The following is a 21,924-nucleotide window of genomic DNA, read 5'->3' as shown; positions in this document are numbered from 1 at the left end:
CACTTTAACATCAGGCTTAAGTAATTTTCGTGCGGAGTTGCCACTTTTTAATGCACGTTCTACTTGCAGCGTTGCCACCTTGCCATAGCAAACGTGGCAGCATAATTGTAATGCAGCGTTGCCACGTTGCATTGGCAGACCAAAAAAATAATTAATTTATAATTTATAGTTCAATAAAATATTTTTTTACTTTAAAGTTACTCTAGAACAGCTTGACACGAGTGCTGCATATCGACAAATACCTAACTCTAGCGATCTGGCAGCACGAGTTGATTGCGAGTGCGCTTGTTAAGTTGGCTGCGCTTCACTCTCAATACAAAAAAGAACCTCTTGCTTTAACCGTGCGCGTAAGTAGTTCAAATGTTATTACTATGTTTACGCTTGATATTTGATCTTGCTACCTATATAAATTTAAATATAAGTATGTACCAGATACTATGTACTATGTTTATGTTTTATGAGCATTGCTGTGGTGCTGACAACAACCAGAGCGGCAGTCTGTGCGCCTGGGTGCGTGACGAGGCAGTTCGGGCATGGCGGTACGTTTATATGCGGTTTTCGTAGCCCTCGTTGCACTCGTTGTTAGCGAAGCGTTCGATGAGGGTTGGGGCAGGGGGTACGTGGTGGCGAATATAGGCGATCGCTGTCAAATCGTGACCAGGGAAAAAGCCGCGTTAACGCCACTTTCTGACCCGACTCGACAGCTTGCGCGCCAATGGATGAGTTCAAAGGTTGTATTCGTAATATTATCACACACACCATTATGTATTGGGGGGGTAAATGGAGAAACGATTTTAGCTTGCGCCGTTTTTTCTATAGTTCAGATCATTTGTACATGTTTTATTCAGTTCATTTTTTTTTTTTAGGCACTTGGTTTAAGGGTTAATGTTGATCAATGTTGTATATAAGGTTTTCTTTTTTTTTTTTTTTGCTGACTTTGCGGTGTGAGAAGCGTATTTGCGTATTATTATTATTACCTCCAGTGCCGAAGGGCTGATAATAAGGCGGCTTAAATGGAAACTCGGCATCGGGCGGTATTGAGTAGGTTTGTCCTTTTATTTATGTGTTTTTTTTTTTTTGTGTAGTTTATTATAATAGCAGAAGTTTGGTTTCGAGTTGGTAATCGAGTTGAAAGGTTTGTTTGGTTTTGGTTTCGGTTTCGGTTTTGATTGTGGTTGTGGTTGGGTTGAACAACAGACACAGGTCATGGCGTTCGGTACAGAATGCATAGATGTTTTTTTTTTTTTTTGGTTTCATGTTCGATACGGTACGAAATTGCATGCATTTTGCGCCGAGGCAGAGTGTGAATAGGAGCAGAAAAGAAGAGAGAGAGAGAGAATAAAAAAGAATACATAATACATATTAATCAAAATGAGACAAAAAAAAAGTCGACTAAAAATTCAATTAGGAAATTCTGACACATTATACGGTACAGGTACAGGTACAGTTATATAGTTATAGTTAAATTAATAGTTACAGTTAAGATTACAATCACGTTTACGATTTACAGTAAAGTATATATATATATATATATATAAATATATATGTATCGATTTATAAATACGGTACGGTAAATGCAGCTAAGAACTCGCTTCGGTTAAATTACGGTACATATTACAATAATCAAAAAATTAAACTGACTACACGATAAACTTAACATGAGGTTAGTCTGTGTCTGCGGCACTTGCTGTCGAGTTGTAGATGGTATACGAGTTGTTAGCAGAATGTGGTTTATGGTTAAAATTTTGGTTTGGTTTTTCGTTCAAGCAGCGGCGACACGAAACGACATTGAGTCCAATTGTGTAATAAATTTTGGATGATAACAACAACAACAACTCGACAACACTAATAATATTAACTCATTACTTATATATTATTGTTTACCATCTAGAGTTAAATACACAATGTACCTAATGGGTACACACAACATACAAGAGCTTGAGAACTATCGATAGTTTTAATTATGGCAATAAATGCGATGACAATTTAGTGAAATGCCTATCGATTTATCGAAGTATCGAACATTGTCATCGATACCTACCACTGATAGCTCTCCAGCTCCAGTCCCGTGCATTCATAGCTTTAAACTGTACCCAGTAGGTACTTATGATTCAAGGAGCTTGAAAACTATCGATCGTTGCGTTAATGCGATAACAATTAAGCGAAATGTTTATCGACTTAAAGTGAATATATTGAAAATGTATCGAAAGTGTTATCGGTACACACTATTGATAGTTTTCCAGCTCCAATAACGCGCATTCGTATGTTTAAACTCTAATGTTACGAGACAATCTAATCAATAAAAGTGGCGTTTTGCCGGCTATGCTTAGATCTTAGGTCCAGGGACTCAATATGTTAGATACTCGGGCACCAGACAATTCGGTACACACTTTTGGGCTTAATATAATGCTAAGAATTCATCCTGTCGGTTAAGCTTAAGTTATCCCAGAGGTTAAGTTTTATCTGTGGGTTATTCGTTTTTGTGTAAGGTTAGGGACGATCTAAATTCTAAAGATGCTCAAAATTAAATACAACTGAAACTAAAATTAACACAAAAGTTCAAGAATTTTGTATGCAACAATTGTAATTTATTGGGTAAACCATAAAGGGACAAAGGGATAAGAAGAACTAATGCAAAATCAAGGCAACATTTTGCAGCTATATCAAAGTGGGGGGGAAATAATAGTATTAAGTCATAATAAAAGTGGATCAAACCAAATAGCTACGGGTACTACGTACATTGTGTAGGGCGGGGGACAGGGGTTGGCGGCTCACTTTTGCTAGGAATAATACTTAAAGGCTTAACTAAAACTGAATACAATGAATAATAGCTGTTGTATTTATAAGTAGCACGAGTACAATTTCAAAATACATAAAATATAAATATAAAAACTGCACTTTATAAGTATATATTTATTTTTTATATTGTTTCACAGTAAATGTAAACGTTGCGCGGTACTCGTATTATACAAAAAAAAAAAATACAAATAAACGAGAGAGAGAGAAAGGTAAAACGTTCACTTACCTTGCCAGTACCAGCTGCCAGGTGCGCCAATGAACAAACGCGATCCGTTCTGCAAATGCGAAATGCGAATATTTAAGATTTTGTGTATGCAAATGTTATGCCACGATCGCAACAAGGTGCCAACTAAACGTGCCCACGCCGGGCAAGACCCAAGATCCGAGCCCAAGCCCAAAACTAAGGCCCAAACCCATATACAAGCCCAAATCTATTCGCCTGGCCGTGGCATGCATATAATAACTTAATGTGGCCAAAAACAGAACAAATTGTGATAAGAGAACCGAAAACTGAATACCCTATATTACACATATTTATATAATTGACCATACATAGGATATACTATAGAATTCTAGAAAAGAAAAGAACAGAAACAGCCGCCCGAAGATAGAATACCCTATATTGCATAGGTTTATACAATTAGGGTGTCTATAGGATATAGCAATCCGTGGCATACATAACAATTCAATGTGCATGGGAAAAAAGCAAAGAGAAAAATTATAAGAGTCCTGAAGATTGAATAAACTTTATAACATACATTTAATTATGTTATTAAAAACATATAGGCACCTACAGGAGTTAAAATGTGACGGATCGGATAAAATATTTACAAAAACCTGAACTTTGGTTGTTTTTTTATTCCCATAATATGCCCAGCAAATATATTGCTAATATAATATTATATATAAATATAAATATATATTAATTCCATTTCTTGCAGTTGCCATTCGTACCGTACTTTATTCTTACATATTTTCTATATTTTTTTTTAATATTTCATTCTTGAATAAATACAAATTCCATGTCAATTACAAATTTATTCATCAGTAAGCTGTTTATCTACCCCAATCCTTGACAAGCCGAATACCATAGCTAATATGCCCAGTTGAATCATACTTACACTGTTGACAGCCGCACTGAAGCCAGCCTGACAGGAGCCCTGTCGATGATATCCCCAGTTGTCTGCAAAGAGTTGAAGCAAAAAACAAATAGACGATGTAGAGCGAGAGAGTTTACAGGTTGAAATTATTTATGATATATATTTGTAATTGTTATACTAAAAAAAACGAAAAGAAAATGTTGCTAGTGCCGCAGGCGGGGCCAGGTGAGCGGGGCGCAATAAATTGCAAATAATTACCAGAGCAATGCAATAAATTGCGCCAGTGATTTGTCAGGCGATCGGGCAACAGGCAACAGGCAACTGGCAACTGGCAACAGGCAACTGGCAAGAGGCAGCAACATAAAAGGATTAGAGCGCGCGCTTGCGCCTTGGGGGCAGCAAGTGGGGCTGGGGCACAGGCAACTGCCAACTGGCCAGACGGATGGACATTGAAATGAAAATACAATAAACTACAGCGGCAGATCGCCAAAACAAAAGCACATCCAGTCAGCCAGCCAGCCAGCCAGCCAGCCAGACGACAGGCGAGACCCAAAGGCCACAACAACAATGAGACAAACCAAATCCAAGCTGGTGACCACAAGCCCCACATCCTTTTGTTGGCCTTCTTTGTTTGTGCTCCGCTGTCTGCCAGCTGTCCGCGAATGTTTGCTACCAAATAAAAATCACGCAATGCTAGCGGCAACAACAGCAACAACAGCAACGACAGCAGCAGCAGCCGCCACAGCAGCAACATGTCGCGCTGCTGGCAACATATATTTTTTTTTTCCTTGTTGTTGTTTTTTGCAGCTGAGCACAAAATCAACAGCCAGATCGTGCGTTTGATCAAATTAAACGATAACAATTTGTCTCCGAAGTGTTTCAATTTGAACGTTCAAGCGACAACAACAACAACATCAACAACAACAACAGCAGCGGCAGCAGCGATGACAGCAGCAGCAGCAGCATGTTGCTGGCGTGTTGCTGCTGTGGCCAGCTCGGCAACCTTCTCGCATAAGTCAACTTTTAAGGTAAAGTTGACACACACACAGACAGAGACATAGAGAGAGAAAGAGAGACAGCAACATAGCCTAAGCATTGTGCGTTGCAGTTGTCGTAATTCCCATAATAAAATCGCCCCCGTCTTGAATTACAATTAGTCTCTGGGCAAGGGCACAATTGGACGCAGAGACTCGGACGCGGACGCGGACTCGGATTCGGACTTGGTCTGGCTATTGGACAGCAGGCTCTGGGCTCTTAACTGTCGGCCACTTGGCAGTATCTTCTCAAGTATTGTCGCTCTCTTGGGCAGCTTTTTGTTGCCGCATGTTCTTTGAATGTTTACCCCTTTTCTTCTTCTCGGTCTCTACTCATTTATGCTGTCTTTTTTATTTTTTTATTTTTTATTTATTTGTATTTTATTTTTTTGTACCTTTTGTTCATTCGCCTTAACTATTAGTTTGGTATTTTGTGCGTTAAGTTGGTATTTATTGCTTTCAGTGATGTCGGAATGTGCTGGGCCAACTGTCATGTGATGAGTAGCTGCTGCCGCTGCTGCTAATCATTTCACAACAACAACGACAACATTAATAACGCAACATCAACAGCAACAACAGCAACAGCAATGGGAACCAGACAACGCCTGGCAATGCGTTTAGAATCATTAAATTGGCCTTGGATCGATCAGTGGCAACAATTGAGCAATCGCCTTCAATTCTTTTCGGCCTGCCGCCGAGCGCTACGCCCAGAAATTGTTTGGCAGCATTTTTTATGTGCTCAAGCGTTCGATATCAAATCAGTTCGGTAACATATATTTTGAGAATCTCTTTGAATCAATTAAATAGAACTCTATTTGATATTTTCAAAAATTTCAAAAGGAATTTCAACTATCTCAACAATTAATTGATTGCCGAGCACAATTAGTCAAGCATTTGCAGTATATCATATAGTATCAAATTAAGCAAGGGTCTTATATGAACCTATTCAAAGTGGATGCGAGGCCACGGTAAAAAGAGAATATTCTTGTGACAGAATGCTAAGCCCGAAGGTAACACCAAGCAATTAGGGCTGAACTATATTAAAACACAGTTAGTGTATGTAAATATATCAGTTAAAAACAAGTAACAAGAGGTTCTAGTCGGGAACTCCCGACGAGGGGATACCCTGAACCCTCTTCTTCCAACATCAAATGCATGTATCTATCTATTTTAAAGCAACATATCATGTTTCGTGACTCTAGCTCTTATTATTTACCAAAATTGCCCAAAAAACAGGATATCGATATCGATTTTTATCGATTGCTTAGAAACGGAGTAAGTTATCGATTATCGGAAACAAACTCGATCTGCGCAGGCACTAGGAGCACCTACATCTAAAATTTCAAGTCTATAGCTCATATATGTTCCGCGCGGAATTATGTCGTTTTGGAACGTCATATCTCCACGAGCAGTTATGTCGTTTTGGAACGTCATATCTCCATGCGGAGCTATTACCCGAGATATTAAAAAAAAATCACCGAAAAAGTTTCGATTTTCCCACCGACCTCTATTTTGAATCCGCGGGAGCTATGTCGTTTTGGAACGTCATATCTCCCCGCGGAGCTATGTCGTTTTGGAACGTCATATCTCCGCGCGGAGTTATGTCGTTTTGGAACGTCATATCTCCACAAGGAGTTATGTCGTTTTGGAACGTCATATCTCCACGAAGAGTTATGTCGTTTTGGAACGTCATATCTCCATGCGGAGCTATTACCCGAGATATTAAAAAAAATCACCGAAAAAGTTTCGATTTTCCCACCGACCTCTATTTTGAATCCGCGGGGAGTTATGTCGTTTTGGAACGTCATATCTCCGCGCGGAGTTATTACCCGAGACATTAAAAAAAATCATCGAAAAATTTTCGATTTTCGGACCGACCGCTATTTTGAATCGGCGGGGAGTTTTGTCGTTTTGGAACGTCATATCTCCACGCCGAGTTATGTCGTTTTGGAACGTCATATCTCCGCGCGGAGTTATGTCGTTTTGGAACGTCATATCTCCGCGCGGAGTTATGTCGTTTTGGAACGTCATATCTCCGCGCGGAGTTATGTCGGTTTGGAACGTCATATCTCCGCGCGGAGTTATGTCGTTTTGGAACGTCATATCTCCGCGCGGAGTTATTACCCGAGATATTAAAAAAAATTCATCGATAAAAATTCAATTTTCGCACCGACCTCGATTTTGAAAAAAAAAAACGTGATGTAACCCTTGCCATTTTGTCGATTTGGGTCAACATTTTGGATTTCCTTTTTTTTGATGCCAATCGATAGAACTAATCCTTACTTGTCAAAAATGGTATAAAATTCCTAAATCGGACATTATTTGACGGAAATATTCCAAAAAATCATCAGAAATGTTGACATTACAAACGAATCGGTTTTTTGTCTACAACATTGTTTTTAACAAAACGATGTTTAATTTGTTTGAATGCCAATTGATGGTAGGGATCCGTACGCATTCAAAAAGGTATAACATTTTAAAATCAGACATTATTTACCCGAGATATTAAAAAAATAACATCGAAAAAGTTTTGATATTCGCACCGATCTCTATTTTGAATCCGCGGGGAGTTATGTCGTTTTGGAACGTCATATCTCCGCGCGGAGTTATGTTGTTTTGGAACGTCATATCTCCGCGCGGAGTTATTACCCGAGACATTAAAAAAAATCATCGAAAAATTTTCGATTTTCGCACTTACCTCGATTTTGAAAAAAAACGTGCCATTTTGTCGATTTGGGTCAAAGTTTTGAATTAAGCACTTATGATAAACAAGGAACTATACAGAAATTCTTAAAGATGCTGCTCTATTCAATTGCGCAGTTGCATATAACTTTGGTTTATTTTTGCCAGTTACATACATTTGGATTTTGCACAAATACAATATACCCTTATACCCATTATTAATGGATGCAGGGTATAAAAAAAAACAATTAGAACAAGGTTGAATTTAGGACAAAGGCATATTCCGTGTTCTAGTGTATACATAAAATATTTAACCAAGAAGTGTATAATCCAGACATATGTAAATGTCCAGGTTCGAATCCCCGGCTAAGAGTATTAATGTGTGTATCCATCCACAAAGCAAATAGAACTAGCTTTTATATGAAAATGAAATATTTGAAGCAGGCATTTTCATAACATTCGGACAAATTTAAATTCAATTCAATGTTTAACTCACAGTCCCGAGTGCCTGTTGCCACTTGATATTCAGATCGCTGGATATGCAGAAAATTGAATTTGACCTAGCAGCAGTAGGCAGTCGGAGATACATATGTAAGGCGGATAGTAAAAACAAACTTTTGGTTTAATAGGCCTTTACATAAAAACAATCAAGCATTGCGTCTCGTTATGAACAAAATACTAAAAATAATCATCAAGAGCCAGAACTTGATTAATTTCTGCTCAACAAATTGAATCTGCAGATTAGATAGAGACCGTTTATATATATGTATATATTTATATGTTATGTTAGTTCGTCCAAGAAATGGGTGTGTATATGTGCTTTGCATCTGTTGTGGATGCTAAAAATAAGCTCGTGGCCGTGCCACATGTGTCTTCATGTCCAGCTATATGTGGGGGCACACATAGACTGTGTTTAGGTACCGACATAAAAAAGAACATATATATAAATATATACATATAAAGAGAGAGAGAGGGAGAGAGAGAGAGAGTGAGAGAGGGAGAGAGAGAGAGGGGGGGCAGTGAGATGCTACATATAATAAAATGACTAAGCAAACAAATTGGCAGGCAGTTCCGAATTAACCAAAATCTCTGGCATAATGCACTTCAGAATGCTCTGCTTTAATATATTTTGTTGCCACTTTTCGACATCAAGAATACACTAATAGACATGTTTCAGTTTTTGGGGGAATACATATTTGTTGCAAGTTACGGCCTCTTGAGTGCCATAAATCTTTATACACGGAGTCGTACTCCAGCGCATGAAAGCGATAAAATATGGAATTTGTCGGTAAAATAGGCAAATTACGATACGATATTGCTGCATCTGGTAAAAGAAATATGTGTATCTAAATATTATTATTGAAATATAGGATATATAATATCCATTAGAGCGATTAAATATTTTTAAATATTATTATTGTAAATATAGGAAAAAGGAAATGGGATATAGGATTTAAGATATAGCACAAAGAAACCATGAAATAGGCTTCGGCTAAGAGAATACTTTTTCCATACACTAACAAGGGATTAGAACCAGCATCTTCCTTTTTTTAGTTGCCTGGACATCGCATCAATAGTAACTAATTATATAATCTACTTTATATTCCCTCTCTCGTATTGTTCCTTACTTCCAGGTGGATCAAGACCGTAAATGTAAGGAATAATTGGACTTTTTCTAAGCTTAAGCAAGAACTACCAAAAATCAAATCAAAATAAAATCAGGGTCATTATATTTGCATGAAAATGAAATGAAATTAATCTGAGGAATCCCCTCAATGTAGTGTATGCCATTAAATCTGACACCAAGGCTTTGTCCTTGTGCCTGATGCATACGTGTTATGTCTGCCTGTCAGTTATTTATTTTCTCTTGAGTGTTTTTTTTTTTTTTTTGGTGGCATTTTTGCTTTTTGCTTGTGTAATTTTCGCGTTTAAAGGGATTCCCTGGCCGGCGTACACAGGGCTCAGATTACTTTAAAGTGCATATCACACGAGCTGGAGGTAATTTGGACTGGCCTGGTCTAATTCTGGGCGACCCACTTACTTGTGCGACACGGCGATATCTCGTGGAACTGCTTGAAGTTGTGCGAGGTGAAGCAGGTGCCGACCGGATCATAGCGCAGCGCCCTCGATGGCGTCATCGTGTGGAAGACATAGCGCGGCGCGCAGGCCTGAAAAAAACAACAATAAGGAATGAAAAAGTAAAACAAGACAATGAAAAGACAAACACACACACATCACTCACACACACACACACACACACACACACACACACACACAGAAAAACAACTTGAGAATTATTTAGCTTTTGTGGGCAGCAGCAAATGCCACGATGTGAAGTTGTGAAAATGCGAAACAATGGCAACAGCATCAAGCAGATCATGAAATGCTGCACACCAAAAATGGCCAAAGCGAATTACGAGATGAGACGAGAACGGAGCGGTTCGGAGCGGTGCGGTGCGGTACGGTACGGTACGGTTGATCTTATGGCATAGTACGGTACGGTGCGACCCTGGAGCTGCATCTCCATCTCCATTGGCTTGTCTGTCTGTCTGTCTGTCAGTGTGTCTGGCTGCCTTTCAGTCTGTCTTTGTTTGCCTGTCGGTATATATGTACATATAGTTTTATAATGTATAAATGGCTGGCAGTTGGACATAAAACACGCACGCTGCCGGCGCTGCTCGCAGAGACACTGGCAATACTTGGGCCTATGGCCCATGCCAAATATGGCTGGCATGCAGTTGGCCCGGCCCGGCCCGGCCCGGCCTGGCTTGGCGTGGCTCTGTTCGGTTCGGTTCGGTTCGGACTGGCATTGTTTGATGCTCAGCTCTGTGGCACATATGCCTGCAATTACTTTTACAAATTTATACATATTGTGCCTTTTATGGCATTGCCAGTGGCAGGATCGCAAAGCCAGCAGCTCTATTGACTTGCTCCTGCTCGCTAGCCATGCCACGCCACGCCACGCCACGCTGCGGCGCTCCACTTCACTCCTCGCCACGGCATGCTATGCCCTGCACACCTCTGCCTCTGACGTAAACTCAAAAATGACGCGCGATCGCCAAAAATGCATGCTGATCACATCATCGCAGATCCAAGTCTGGCGCTGCTGCCACGCCCAACTCATTCAAATACCCATTGAATCAGAAATCTATGCTCTCGCATTATGCAAGCGACGACGCCAAATCACAGTCACAGCCGCAAGACCAGGGACGCACACATGCCACAACATTTGCAAATATTTATGCCAGGCACTTATTGAATACATTTCGTATATATTTTCTTACAATTTCATAGAGTTAGACCTGATCCTGATCAATTTGTATTCATCTTTCGCCAATTTTTAATCACTTTCAATAACAATAAACCTTTCTTTCGAATAAAACCCAAACTGAGCACGGGAAAACTATCTCAATCGGAAGCCTTTCTGTAAGGCATACACTACATTTTCAATATTTACATTTATATGGTGCATTGCTGTTGAATGCTCAGCCCTGCTACATATTTGCATAGTCGCATTCATATCGCTGTTTGGAGCACCTGAGGTGCACTCAGTGCAGCCATAAAATCAAGAAAAAGTAAAGACAATCGTCTGGCCGCAGGCCCAGGTCCCTGGACCGGGCTCGGGCCATTGAACAATTCAATTGAATTCATAATGTGCAACAGCAACTTCATTGGAGCTGGCCCCGTTGACCAGGGCCCACCGCGCGGCCAATAAGTTAATAGCATTTTCCTATTAAAAACTTTATTATCAGCGCCGCATTTAGTAAAGGAAAAAAACCATGAGAGTTGACTTAGCTTTGAGTTGCTGCTGGTTGCCAGTTGTCTTCGCGGTAAGATAGTTAGATATGCAAATGGAGCTTCAAGCTGAATGCGAGGCCTGGCTGTTGGGCTCAAAACGAGCCGAAACAAAAATCTCTGCTCCACAGTGAGACATTGGGACAAAAGTATTCCAGACTTGCTTGATTGAGTTAGTGTATGTTTTTTTACTGAGCTCTTGCTTAATTTGTATATAGGAACTAACGCTCGGAATTTACAGGAATCAATCAGGCAACTTGAAATTTTAGCTCAAAAATAGATTAATTGTAGCATTATTCAAAACAATTAAATATGCTCAAGGCTCGAATCTAGCGATAAAAGCCAAAGCTGTGAATGCCACACGTTGGGCGCCTTTCTTTTCAAACATATACCTGACCTGGGGTAGTATAGATAGTGTTAGTTCTTTTCAGAACAACTTGTTCAGTTAAAGTGTATTTTTTATTATGAAAGGGAAGGTTTATTTCAAACTCTTTAACTGATAACTGTTTTAAATGAAAGCCCTATGAAAGCAAGCTTTATGTCAACATAATAATTATTAAGCATTCAAAAAAAACGTAGTATCATTGTACTTAGTCAATGCAACAAAGTATGCTCAAGGGTTTAATCTAACTATAAAAGCAAAGCACCATATACCCACATTGGGCGCCGTTTTATCGTAGACATTTTCTGCACTTTGCATTATTTCTGTGCAGAATCAAAGTAAATTGTAGTTGAATTTACAGCTTTCAAACCTGAATTAAAGCCTTTTGAGAGCCAAGCAAAAATCGAACAATTCACTAAAATATGTTCAGGGCTGAAGTTCAACTATTTAAGGCATTGCCAAATATGTTTGGTTGATATTTCGTGCTTTCCAACTTACATTGAATGCTTTTCATATAACGATTATTATTTTTATTTCTATTTTTTGCGCTGCATCTTAGCCTGCTTTGTGGTTTATTGTCCATGTTGGGCACAGAGCACATACCAAAGTGCCAGCGATAAATTTTTGAGACATTAAACTGCACTTTTGCAGACGGCCAGAGAACGTTGCGATGTTGCCCCGAACAGCAACAACAGCAACAGCAACAGCAAAAGCAAAAGTCAAAAGTCAACACGCTTGACATGGTCGACATGCAGACGTTATCATTGCGAATGCAAAATTTTTCGCAAGGATCGCAAAGAGATCGGATGCCCGAGGCATGGCCTGTGGCTGCCCATGTGGCTGGGCCATATTTGAGTTGAGTTCAATAGCGCTGGCAATTTCACAGATCGTGTCGATGATCATGTCGCAATCGCAACAACAAACAAAAATGAAACGAGACCGCACGACATGCGGCACATGCCCCAAACGTCGGCGGGGGGGTTGGGGGCAACATGGCCACAGTCCATTCGTGCAACGTACCACGTAACACTCCCAAACAACACTATCCAATCGCCAATTGTCTCGTTCGGGTACACTCTGATGTCATCCCATTTAGCACTGAGATGCCTTCATTTATCAACAATCCGCCCAAGAGACTTGTTGATCTTCCTGGTCAGGTTGGCATCTAAGAGTTACAATCTGAGGCATTCATTAAATGCGAGAAATCTTTAAAAATATCACTGATAACCTTAGCATAACAAATTTTCCAACAGCTTTTCTGCAACAACTTTTTTTTGTGCCTCGTTTCAGACAACTTTGTATGTGCAGATTCTTTCATAAGCCTCAGTTGTTGATGTTCTTGTAGTTGTTGTTTTTGTTGTTATTGTTGCTGTTGCTGCTGCTATTGTAGTTGTTGTTGTTGTTGCTATTATCGGCTGACTATGATGATGTAGCTCAAGCCGCAAGTTGCGCACTTGGGGCAAACATAAATCGATGGCCTGTTAATGGGCATTTGAAGGCCAGGTCAGCGCTGGGTGCGCACGTGGCGGAAGTGACCTGGACATGGATGGCCAACAAAGGTAACTGCAACAACAACAGCAACAACAATGGCCGCAATAACTGTAACAATGGGCTCCGCAGCTGGCCATCAATGTTAACGGCTCGTTTGCTTGCCAAATCAAATGGGCCAAATCAAAGTTAATTGAGAACTAAAGTGAAAATCAAATGTTGCCGTTGGACGCTTCGCTCTTGGCCAGTCGCCCGGGTGGGTGGGTGTTGCTCCGGCCGGCTATGCCATCGGCTTGTGGCCAGCGCCAACGCCAACGCAATTAACCAAAGTTGCGACTGGGGCGCACCTTAAACAGCGCACGCTTTATATTGCTGGTGTCTTCGTAAGAGTGTGTCTGTGTGTGTGTGTGTGTGCATGTGTGTGGTTTACTTGACGCAATCTAAGAAACGACCACGTTGACTGCGACCACAAAGATGACAACAACAACAAAAGACAACACATCGAAATCAAATCAAAACGCATTCAGAATTTCGCTACGACGCTGTGCCTGTTGTTGACCGACCTATGACCGACTATGAGATACCCTATGTGCAAAGCACTCTGTATTTCCCATGAGAAAATTAAAGTGTTTCAATAGATTTTGTCGTTTAACTCTTTATACAAATATAATTCTTCTGCGGTCTAATCTCTCTAATTCGACAATGAACTCTAGATTGAACCTATTTTTTTAGTTTTAAGCCAGTTCCGATCTAGCCTTGGACATATCCATAACATAATAAAGGTCGACAGATTCGTGTTTTTTTTTACGATTACAGGGTGTAAATGTATAAAAAGCTATATCAGCACTGGACACAAGCATATATCTGGACATATAGATTGACAAACACACACACACATAGACACACACACGCGCGGAAACAGAGCAAGTATAACGGCATTGCACACCCACCGCCAGCTGACATCAAAAGCGAAACTCGTCTGCGGCATTGTAATAAAAAATGTCATTTCGAATTTTTCTTTCAAGCTCAAAGTTTCAATTTCATTGCCCCAATCCCCCCCACCCATGGACTTTATTGACGCCCACCTGCTTTACTTTTTTTTCTGATGGCATCTCCTGGCTGTTTGCGCTTGCACTTTCAACGTGCCCCTGGGATGTTGCTTAATAAGAGCCCGGCGGGCATTTAACGAGCTATCGCGTTCTCCGATGATGCCATCAATGCGCATTAAAATCAAACAATCAGACAAGCGACCAACAAAAGGGCCAGCCGAAGACAGCCAATGGTGGCGAGAATTGAGTCAGTGGGTCAGTTGACCAAGTGGAGCTGGCAGCAAATGAGTCTAGTTTAATACCCACATTAACTGTGCTGGTCGAAAAATGCAATTTGAATGCGGTTTGATGGTCATTTGTGATGGAACTATCAGAGAACTAGCACCATAAAATAATTACTAAATAGAGAATATCAATTAAACTATTTCGCAGATGATAAAAGAACCAGCAATAGGTTTACAGCTTTGGAAATATAAAATTGCTGCTGGGTTTGAACCAGCGAACTGCCGCCTGTTAGTTCAGCGCAGAGAAAATCAAGTCAGGCTGGCTTGTGCCAGATATTAAAACAGATTTTCCAACCAAATGGTAGCTAAATATATTTTGTTGTAGGCTAAACTCCTAAACTAACATGTAAATAAATGTAATTTTCAACCATTTGTGAAGTACTCACCACAACCAAGTCGCTGTCCCGTCCGGTGGCCACAGTGGCTCCAAGCCATTGATATGACTTGCGATCGATGACCTCGCCCATTGTATTCCGATTGTTACCTGGTTGGGGAAGACGAGCAATTAGATAAATGCATATGTATATTTTGTGGATCGCATAAACATTAAATAAATGTGTGCTTTAAATTTCTAAGAGCAACCGAAAGTGGAAAAAAATAGCGACGGAAACGAAAAATTTGCTGAAATTAATACAGATGTCTTTTAAAGTGGGACCAGAGGCGAGCGGTGCAGGGGCCCAAGAAAAGAAAACGAAAACAATATCAAAAAAAAAAAAAGAAAACAAAAGCAAACTAATTAAGTTGCTCTAAACAAGGCACTTGGCAAATAACGGCATAATGGCCACTTCCGTTAATGTTTGGCAATGATTTATTACGGTACAACATTCTGAGGGCCTCAATATCACTGAGGGTTGTGCTGTTATTGTAAGAAACTACCGTTTGGTGCTCGGCTCTATACCGAATAACGTTGCTCATGGGGTGCGTAACTGTACACGTTGGTCGCTGATTGAAGTGCTTACATAGTTTGATTGAATGATGTATGCATAAATGATTGAGAAGATGTGTGTGTGCGAGACTGGGAATGATTGTGGAATAATATGTATGTATGCGAGACTGGGGTTCAAGTAAGCGCTGATGATTGAATGTGTTTTCAAAATAATGATTGACAACAATTGATTGATTGATAATCATCAATTTAATAACTTTTCACGATGCACACATATTTGGTAATAATTGAACAAGATTCAACATAAAATAATATACGAATGCTTCCTATAATAACGATGCTATAACAAAGCTATTGACTATTTATATTATAAACAGCATAGAATATGGATATAGCTGACATTTGAAATACCTTCCATAACATCCAATCTCGAGCCTGGTATTTGTGGCAAGATCTTATATATAGCTAGATATGTTTATCTCAAAAAGCTCGAGTGCCATTTGCTGGAGTCAAATCAAAAAACTGAGACAGTATTTTATTGAGAAACCTACTATTCCACCAATTATATGGCAATTACTTATATAATATACTGATATAGACGGACCTATGCAAAGCTTCAAGATGATAGTCTTAAGACTGAGAGAATAGTTTGCATAGACGCTGATAAGAATTGCTAGACTATAGCACATCAGATACTAATAAAAGAATTTAAAAAAAATAAATAAAAATAGTTAGGGGAACAGAGATGTCCCTTGACTTGTCCCTATAAAACCCTCTGCAAGGGCATAATGATGCTTCCGACAATTAAATTGGAATTGAAGGATGAAACTCAAAACAGATGCTGTCAAGAATTTGCAGAGTATATAATATACATATAATGATTGTGCTACTTGAAAAGCCGAAAACAAATTGTTTTCAATTTGTGATAAGTGCGAATTTAAGCAGAAATATTTTGTTAAATATATATTTATGCGCGAAATTTGTTCGAGTTGATGAATATATTTACATATGCATATACAGATGAGTAATCTTGTTATTTTTGCCATGAATCAGATACATTTCGTTTGAATATTTTGTTGACTAATTATAGCTAGTTCATGAATGAACAAACCAACCTGCGAGCTGAATGAAGCACCTGTTGACTCCTTTTTGCATTTTTTCGTGTTTTTTTTTTTCGATATTTTTTTTGTTTATATATTTGTTTTGTAAGCAAGCATACGATATAAAAGTAAGGTACGAGCATTAACACATTTGTTTGATAAAGGCTTGACGCTTTGCTTGAGCGTAGCATTACGAAGCTAACCCGCACTTGGCCAGACCAATTTATGCATCTCACGCTGGGCTAGCCCATCCGCGCCAGTCCCCAGATTCCTTCAGATCATAATTTTATTTTTGAGCTGTTAGCAGCAACATGAAATTGCATTTAAAGACTGCTGGCTCAGCTGATCCGTGAATTGTCAGGTAACTACAGGTATCAGCTACCAATATACCCATCTACAGTGCAGCTTAGCCCTAACGAAAGTCTCTGTGAGAAAAGTTTGCTCAGTTTACAAGCTCTAAATTTGACCTAAGCAAAACACTTTGAAGTCTACAGTTAAACCTCCATGTAACGAACGGCCTAAACAAGTTGCTCAACCAGGACTTTCTTTAATTTTATTATTTTGTTTATATTTCTTGCTTAATCGATTCCCGCATAAATTGATATCAAAACTATGCAAGTTTGCCGTTCTGTATTTCCCTTAGATTGTTGATCTATTCAAAGTATCTTTTTATGTATTTGAGTTATAAATGCTCTCTGGCGAATCGATGCTGCTGAAGTTCGTTATGGAGAAGCTTGTCTGTTCTATCAACAGGCGCGCCAACACCACACCAAACTCCACATCGAGTGGACTGCATTGCACTCACATTGCCATCATCAACAGCCACATTCACATCCATATCCACGTCGTCGTCGTCATCGTCGACAAAGCGAATAATTTTTATTTGGGCATCCGTTGCTGCCAAATGCGGCTGAGCTTGTGGGTGGGTGGTGCGCGGCGGGGGCTGAAGTGACGGGTGGACGGGCGGACGGTAGGAGAAGCAAGTGCGGGGTGGACCTTGAAAATGGGCGTCTCTGTTTATTTTAGAGGCCGCCTGTTTATCATTTCCGTTTGCGCTTAAGGAAATGCATGCCCGGTGAAATGGCAAACTTCTAAAAATAATAATAAACTGCAGCCGTGCGCGATTGTTGCAGTTTATTTTTCCTCTTCTTTTCTTTTGTATTTTCTTATTTTTGCTGTTTAGCATTTTCGCATTCTCGCATTTTGCATACTAAAAACGCTGCGCATGCGTGTGAGCCATAAATAACTAATTGCATTTGGCGCTGTTGTCGCTGGCGCCAATACAAAGAGAGACTGCGACTGAAAGACTGAAAGACTAGGTGACTGGCAGACTGGGAGACACGGAGACTGGGAGACTGGGAGACTCGGGGACAGGTGCGGGAAATAGAGACTGCAAACATGGCTTCGGCTCTGAGCTGGCGCCGGGACCAGACCCAGGCCCAGTCCCAGTCCCAAGCCCAACTGTCTGACTGACTGGACGGGCAATCTCTTCTTCACGCCCAAATCAAATGCTTAAGGTTGACTTATGCCATCAACTACTTACCTTTGGAATCGAATGTTACCAACTGGCAGTCATCATCGTTCATCGTGCATTTGAATACGGCGCCAGCCTCCACCACGCGCTCCTGATACGTGGATGTATCGAACTTGGGTGCGCCCACAACCAAACTGCAAATAAAAATGTATAAATTATTAAGTTAATGCATGTAAATGGTTGCCAATTAACATTAGCTGCATTCTCCCAAATGCAAATACCTTGAATAAACAGCAGCAATATCTCGAGTTCGCAAACTATCGAGTATTATCAACAACAATATAAATCATATGTTGATTGTGTTTTTCTTTTTTACCAATTTTTCTTAATTCTTTTCATAAATCAAAAACGCAAAACATTAATAATGTACATTAAATAAAGACAGCAGCTATTCTAAATAATATACCCATACAATCTTGAACTGCTTCGGTGCTTATAGTCCGAACGTTATGAAATTTGCAGGGCTTTAACAATTTTCTAGTTATTCCTACAGAAAAACTTGTCACAAAATTGATACTTTTGTACAAAAGTATTGTTATTTGTGAAAAGCTATCGTAAGAATATTAAAATTGCAGAAATGCAAGAATATATATATGTTTCTATTTGAGACTCAGTGCGATATAAAGATCAAAGCAACTGACCTATTGCAACAGTTGAGTACCTCATTCGGAACCCATTCGCAGACCTTATTCACTTTGCACTCACTTTGATTGAGAGCCACATTATTCATTCATCGAGTCTGCCGTTTTTATACTGCACGCATCTGTGCGGATTTTACTTTAGTCAAACGTCAAATTGTTGCATGTGGGCTGCCCTGGCATTGGCAGGGGCTGAGGCAGGGGCAGCGGCGGGGCTGTGACAGCAGCAGCAGGGCCGTTTTTAATCAACTCTCAAGTGTTTGATTTGCCTTTGCAGACCGCCAGTTGCCCATTGCTTATATTTATTTTCAGTTTTATTATTTTCAATTTTAATGAAGGCCCATTTACTGCACCCCAGCAGCCGGCACCGACCTGCCTTGCCCTGCTCTGCCCTGCCCCGGCCTGGTCACAGGCTCTTCAATGGGTTTCGCCGCGCTTCCGCAATGAATGCTAATGACAGCTGTCAATGTGCGTGCCATGATGTACTACTACATTTAACCGCTGCAAAGGGAGTACTCCTTCTCAGCGAGGGTGCCACACAACGCTTCTGATGACAATGGCCAATGCCGCATTGCCGCAACCACCTTTGCCACAATCAACCAATGACCGAGGGAGACGGCGACCTCGGCAACGGAGACGGACAGAGACGAAGACGAAGACCAGCATTATAAATTCGACTCAATTGATTCAGCATCTACATTCAACATTTAATTCAGTTAAATTTTCTGATTTTGTTAAAACAACTATCTATAATGAGTTTTAGCCAAACGGTTCAATATGAAAATATTATTATACAAAAGCACTCCACGTATTTTCCGAACGTGAAGGTGGATTTCGCAAAGCCTCGTCCTTAGGTATAAGGTAAGTGTTATGATTCGGGCTGTTTGTTGATCAGCAATCAATAAAACAGGTCAATTAGTAGCTTATACGCCGATTTACAGTATTTAAGACCTTTAAGAATTTTGATCTTTAATACGCTTTTAAAACTAAAGCGATTTACACGTTTGTAGCCTTACTTTTTTGAGGTATGCTGTCAATTGGATATTGGAAATAGCCTCGATCCAAGGTCCATTGAATGTTAATTCACCAAGTAGTATTTTAATTTTGGATCTTATCATGCAATCAAAATAAAAACCAACAGCGTTACGAGTACTATTTGCCTCTTTGTACGATCTGTTGTTGTAAAAAGCTGACATCATGGCAATCTATTGAATCACCATTTGATCATTCTTGTCGCATATAATTAATAGCGATTTATGGCACACAACGAGGCGCCAAGAGCGAACAGGTTTAATTAACTTCCCCCTACCCATTTTGCTCTTGCTGACCCAATCTAAATTTTAATTCCCTTTTCCATTTCGTTCCATGTATGAATGAATAGCTCAAAATTGACACCATATTGCATATAACTCGTAAATATGATTCATATTGAGTGCGTCATTTGAACGAAAGTTAGAATCGAAGTTCCAAAAATATATATGTGCGTGCTTATTAATTATACAAATAATTTTGGCCGATTCGAAATTTCATGCTTGCAATATTCAAACAGAATAAATAATGAATAATTCAACAGATGGTACAAAGCTAACTTGGATATGTAGCTGAATTCAGAAGAAAATAATAAGACCAACAAGTCTCATTTGACTGTTGCCTTTCTACGAGATTCTCATGATTATAACTTGTGTTTGTAGCTTATATATATTGTAGCATATATATGTATGCGTATATACCTAATTGGATCAGAGGGGCATTACACATTTTAAGCATTAACTATAAATATACATTATTAGTTATTATTAAAGCGTTGTAAAATATTGCAATACGAACGTTTATAGCTATAGGGGAACAGTTGGGGAACGTGGCTGGCGTAATTTTCGAATTGAGCCGCACGCGTCAGTGTTGTGTGTACATGTGTGTGTATGTGTGTGTTTGTGTGCAATGAACCAAAACCATAAACATACAAACACATGCATGCAAAAATCACACACACGGATGAATCCACAATGGGCCTTATAGAGCAGAGTGCACAAAAGTAATCAAAATCAATGCGCTTCAATTAAAAATGGGCAGCACAAAAAGAAAAAACTAAAAAAATATATATATATGTATATAAAGACAAACGAATAAAAAGCCGCACAATGCATTCCAAATTGAACAATTTTCCGCACACATGGCTGACCACATGCAATACATATATATTTAGGGGAAATTTAAGACGAAGCCATAAGGAAAACCAATTTAACTGGAACTGCAAAGGAACTGAGTGAAAGAGAGGGAGAGCGAAGAGAGAAAAACCTTCGCCCTGTCTTTGAGCCGCATCGCGCATTGAATTTCAAATCGTCATCGATCGGTGTTTTTGCTGCTCGTCGCGTGCAGCAATAAAAATTATGTTAAAAATAAACTTATTTTTCGAAAATGTGTACCTTCCATCGTCCACGTCTTTGACTCTGACTCTGACTCTGACTCCGACTTCGACAGACGCTGAAGGGGCGAACACATGCACAACATCGGCTGCAGCAGGACAGCACGGGCCGCACAATGGCATGAGCCGAACAACAGTGAATACCCCTAACGCGTGTGGGTGCGCTGCGTGTGAAGCTGCGCATGCTTCCTGCCTGTGACACGCCGACTCTCTGCCTCTGTCCCGCCTGCGCCGGCTTCTCAGCCTGTCACGCAAAATGTGTGAATGAACAGTGATTGCCAACTGTATGCGTATGAATTCGAACCTATGTAGGTACATCTGCTGATCAGCGGGCATCTATTTGATTGAACTTATCTGATTAATATGCCTGATTCAAGGTTTTTGTCATTCATTATGACTCATTAGACAAACTAAACACTTCAGGTATTCCTAATCGATTTTTGATTCATAAAGTGTGAATCATACGATTAGTGCATATATAAACCAAATCTTAATATAATTATTATATTGATTGCAGTTATCTACATCTAAAGGGTCTATAAAATAGTTCATAAAATAATAATACATAAATGTATTCCACTGAGTAGTTATAAATATATTGCGGTCACACAATATACATTTATAAATTTTATAACATGAAAACATTTGCATCTATATATAGTACATTCGCATATTAAATAAATGATATATGTACATATGAAACATAATCGAGTTATGCCGACTCTTAAGGG

At 39.7% G+C, this 21,924-nt stretch overlaps 1 protein-coding gene across 3 annotated transcripts in view; it reads right to left on the bottom strand.

The window, feature by feature from the left end:
- if (integrin subunit alpha inflated) overlaps positions 1 to 21,924 on the bottom strand; it is a 41,911-nt gene that overhangs the window by 4,858 nt on the left and 15,129 nt on the right. For 2 of the 3 annotated variants that reach the window (XM_002055296.4, XM_070210995.1), the window contains exons 3-8: positions 18,143 to 18,267; positions 15,000 to 15,097; positions 9,657 to 9,783; positions 3,921 to 3,982; positions 3,026 to 3,074; positions 978 to 1,052 (exon numbers count right to left, since the gene is read on the bottom strand). In XM_002055296.4, coding sequence (XP_002055332.1) covers positions 978 to 1,052; positions 3,026 to 3,074; positions 3,921 to 3,982; positions 9,657 to 9,783; positions 15,000 to 15,097; positions 18,143 to 18,267 — 536 coding nt within the window. The remainder of the gene's footprint in view (positions 1 to 977; positions 1,053 to 3,025; positions 3,075 to 3,920; positions 3,983 to 9,656; positions 9,784 to 14,999; positions 15,098 to 18,142; positions 18,268 to 21,924) is intronic. The other variant, XM_015170962.3, reaches the window with a different exon arrangement.

Source organism: Drosophila virilis, chromosome X (assembly GCF_030788295.1).
Source record: "Drosophila virilis strain 15010-1051.87 chromosome X, Dvir_AGI_RSII-ME, whole genome shotgun sequence".
In the NCBI taxonomy this organism is placed as follows: domain Eukaryota; kingdom Metazoa; phylum Arthropoda; class Insecta; order Diptera; family Drosophilidae; genus Drosophila; species Drosophila virilis.
This window is presented reverse-complemented; position numbering and strand designations above follow the sequence as displayed.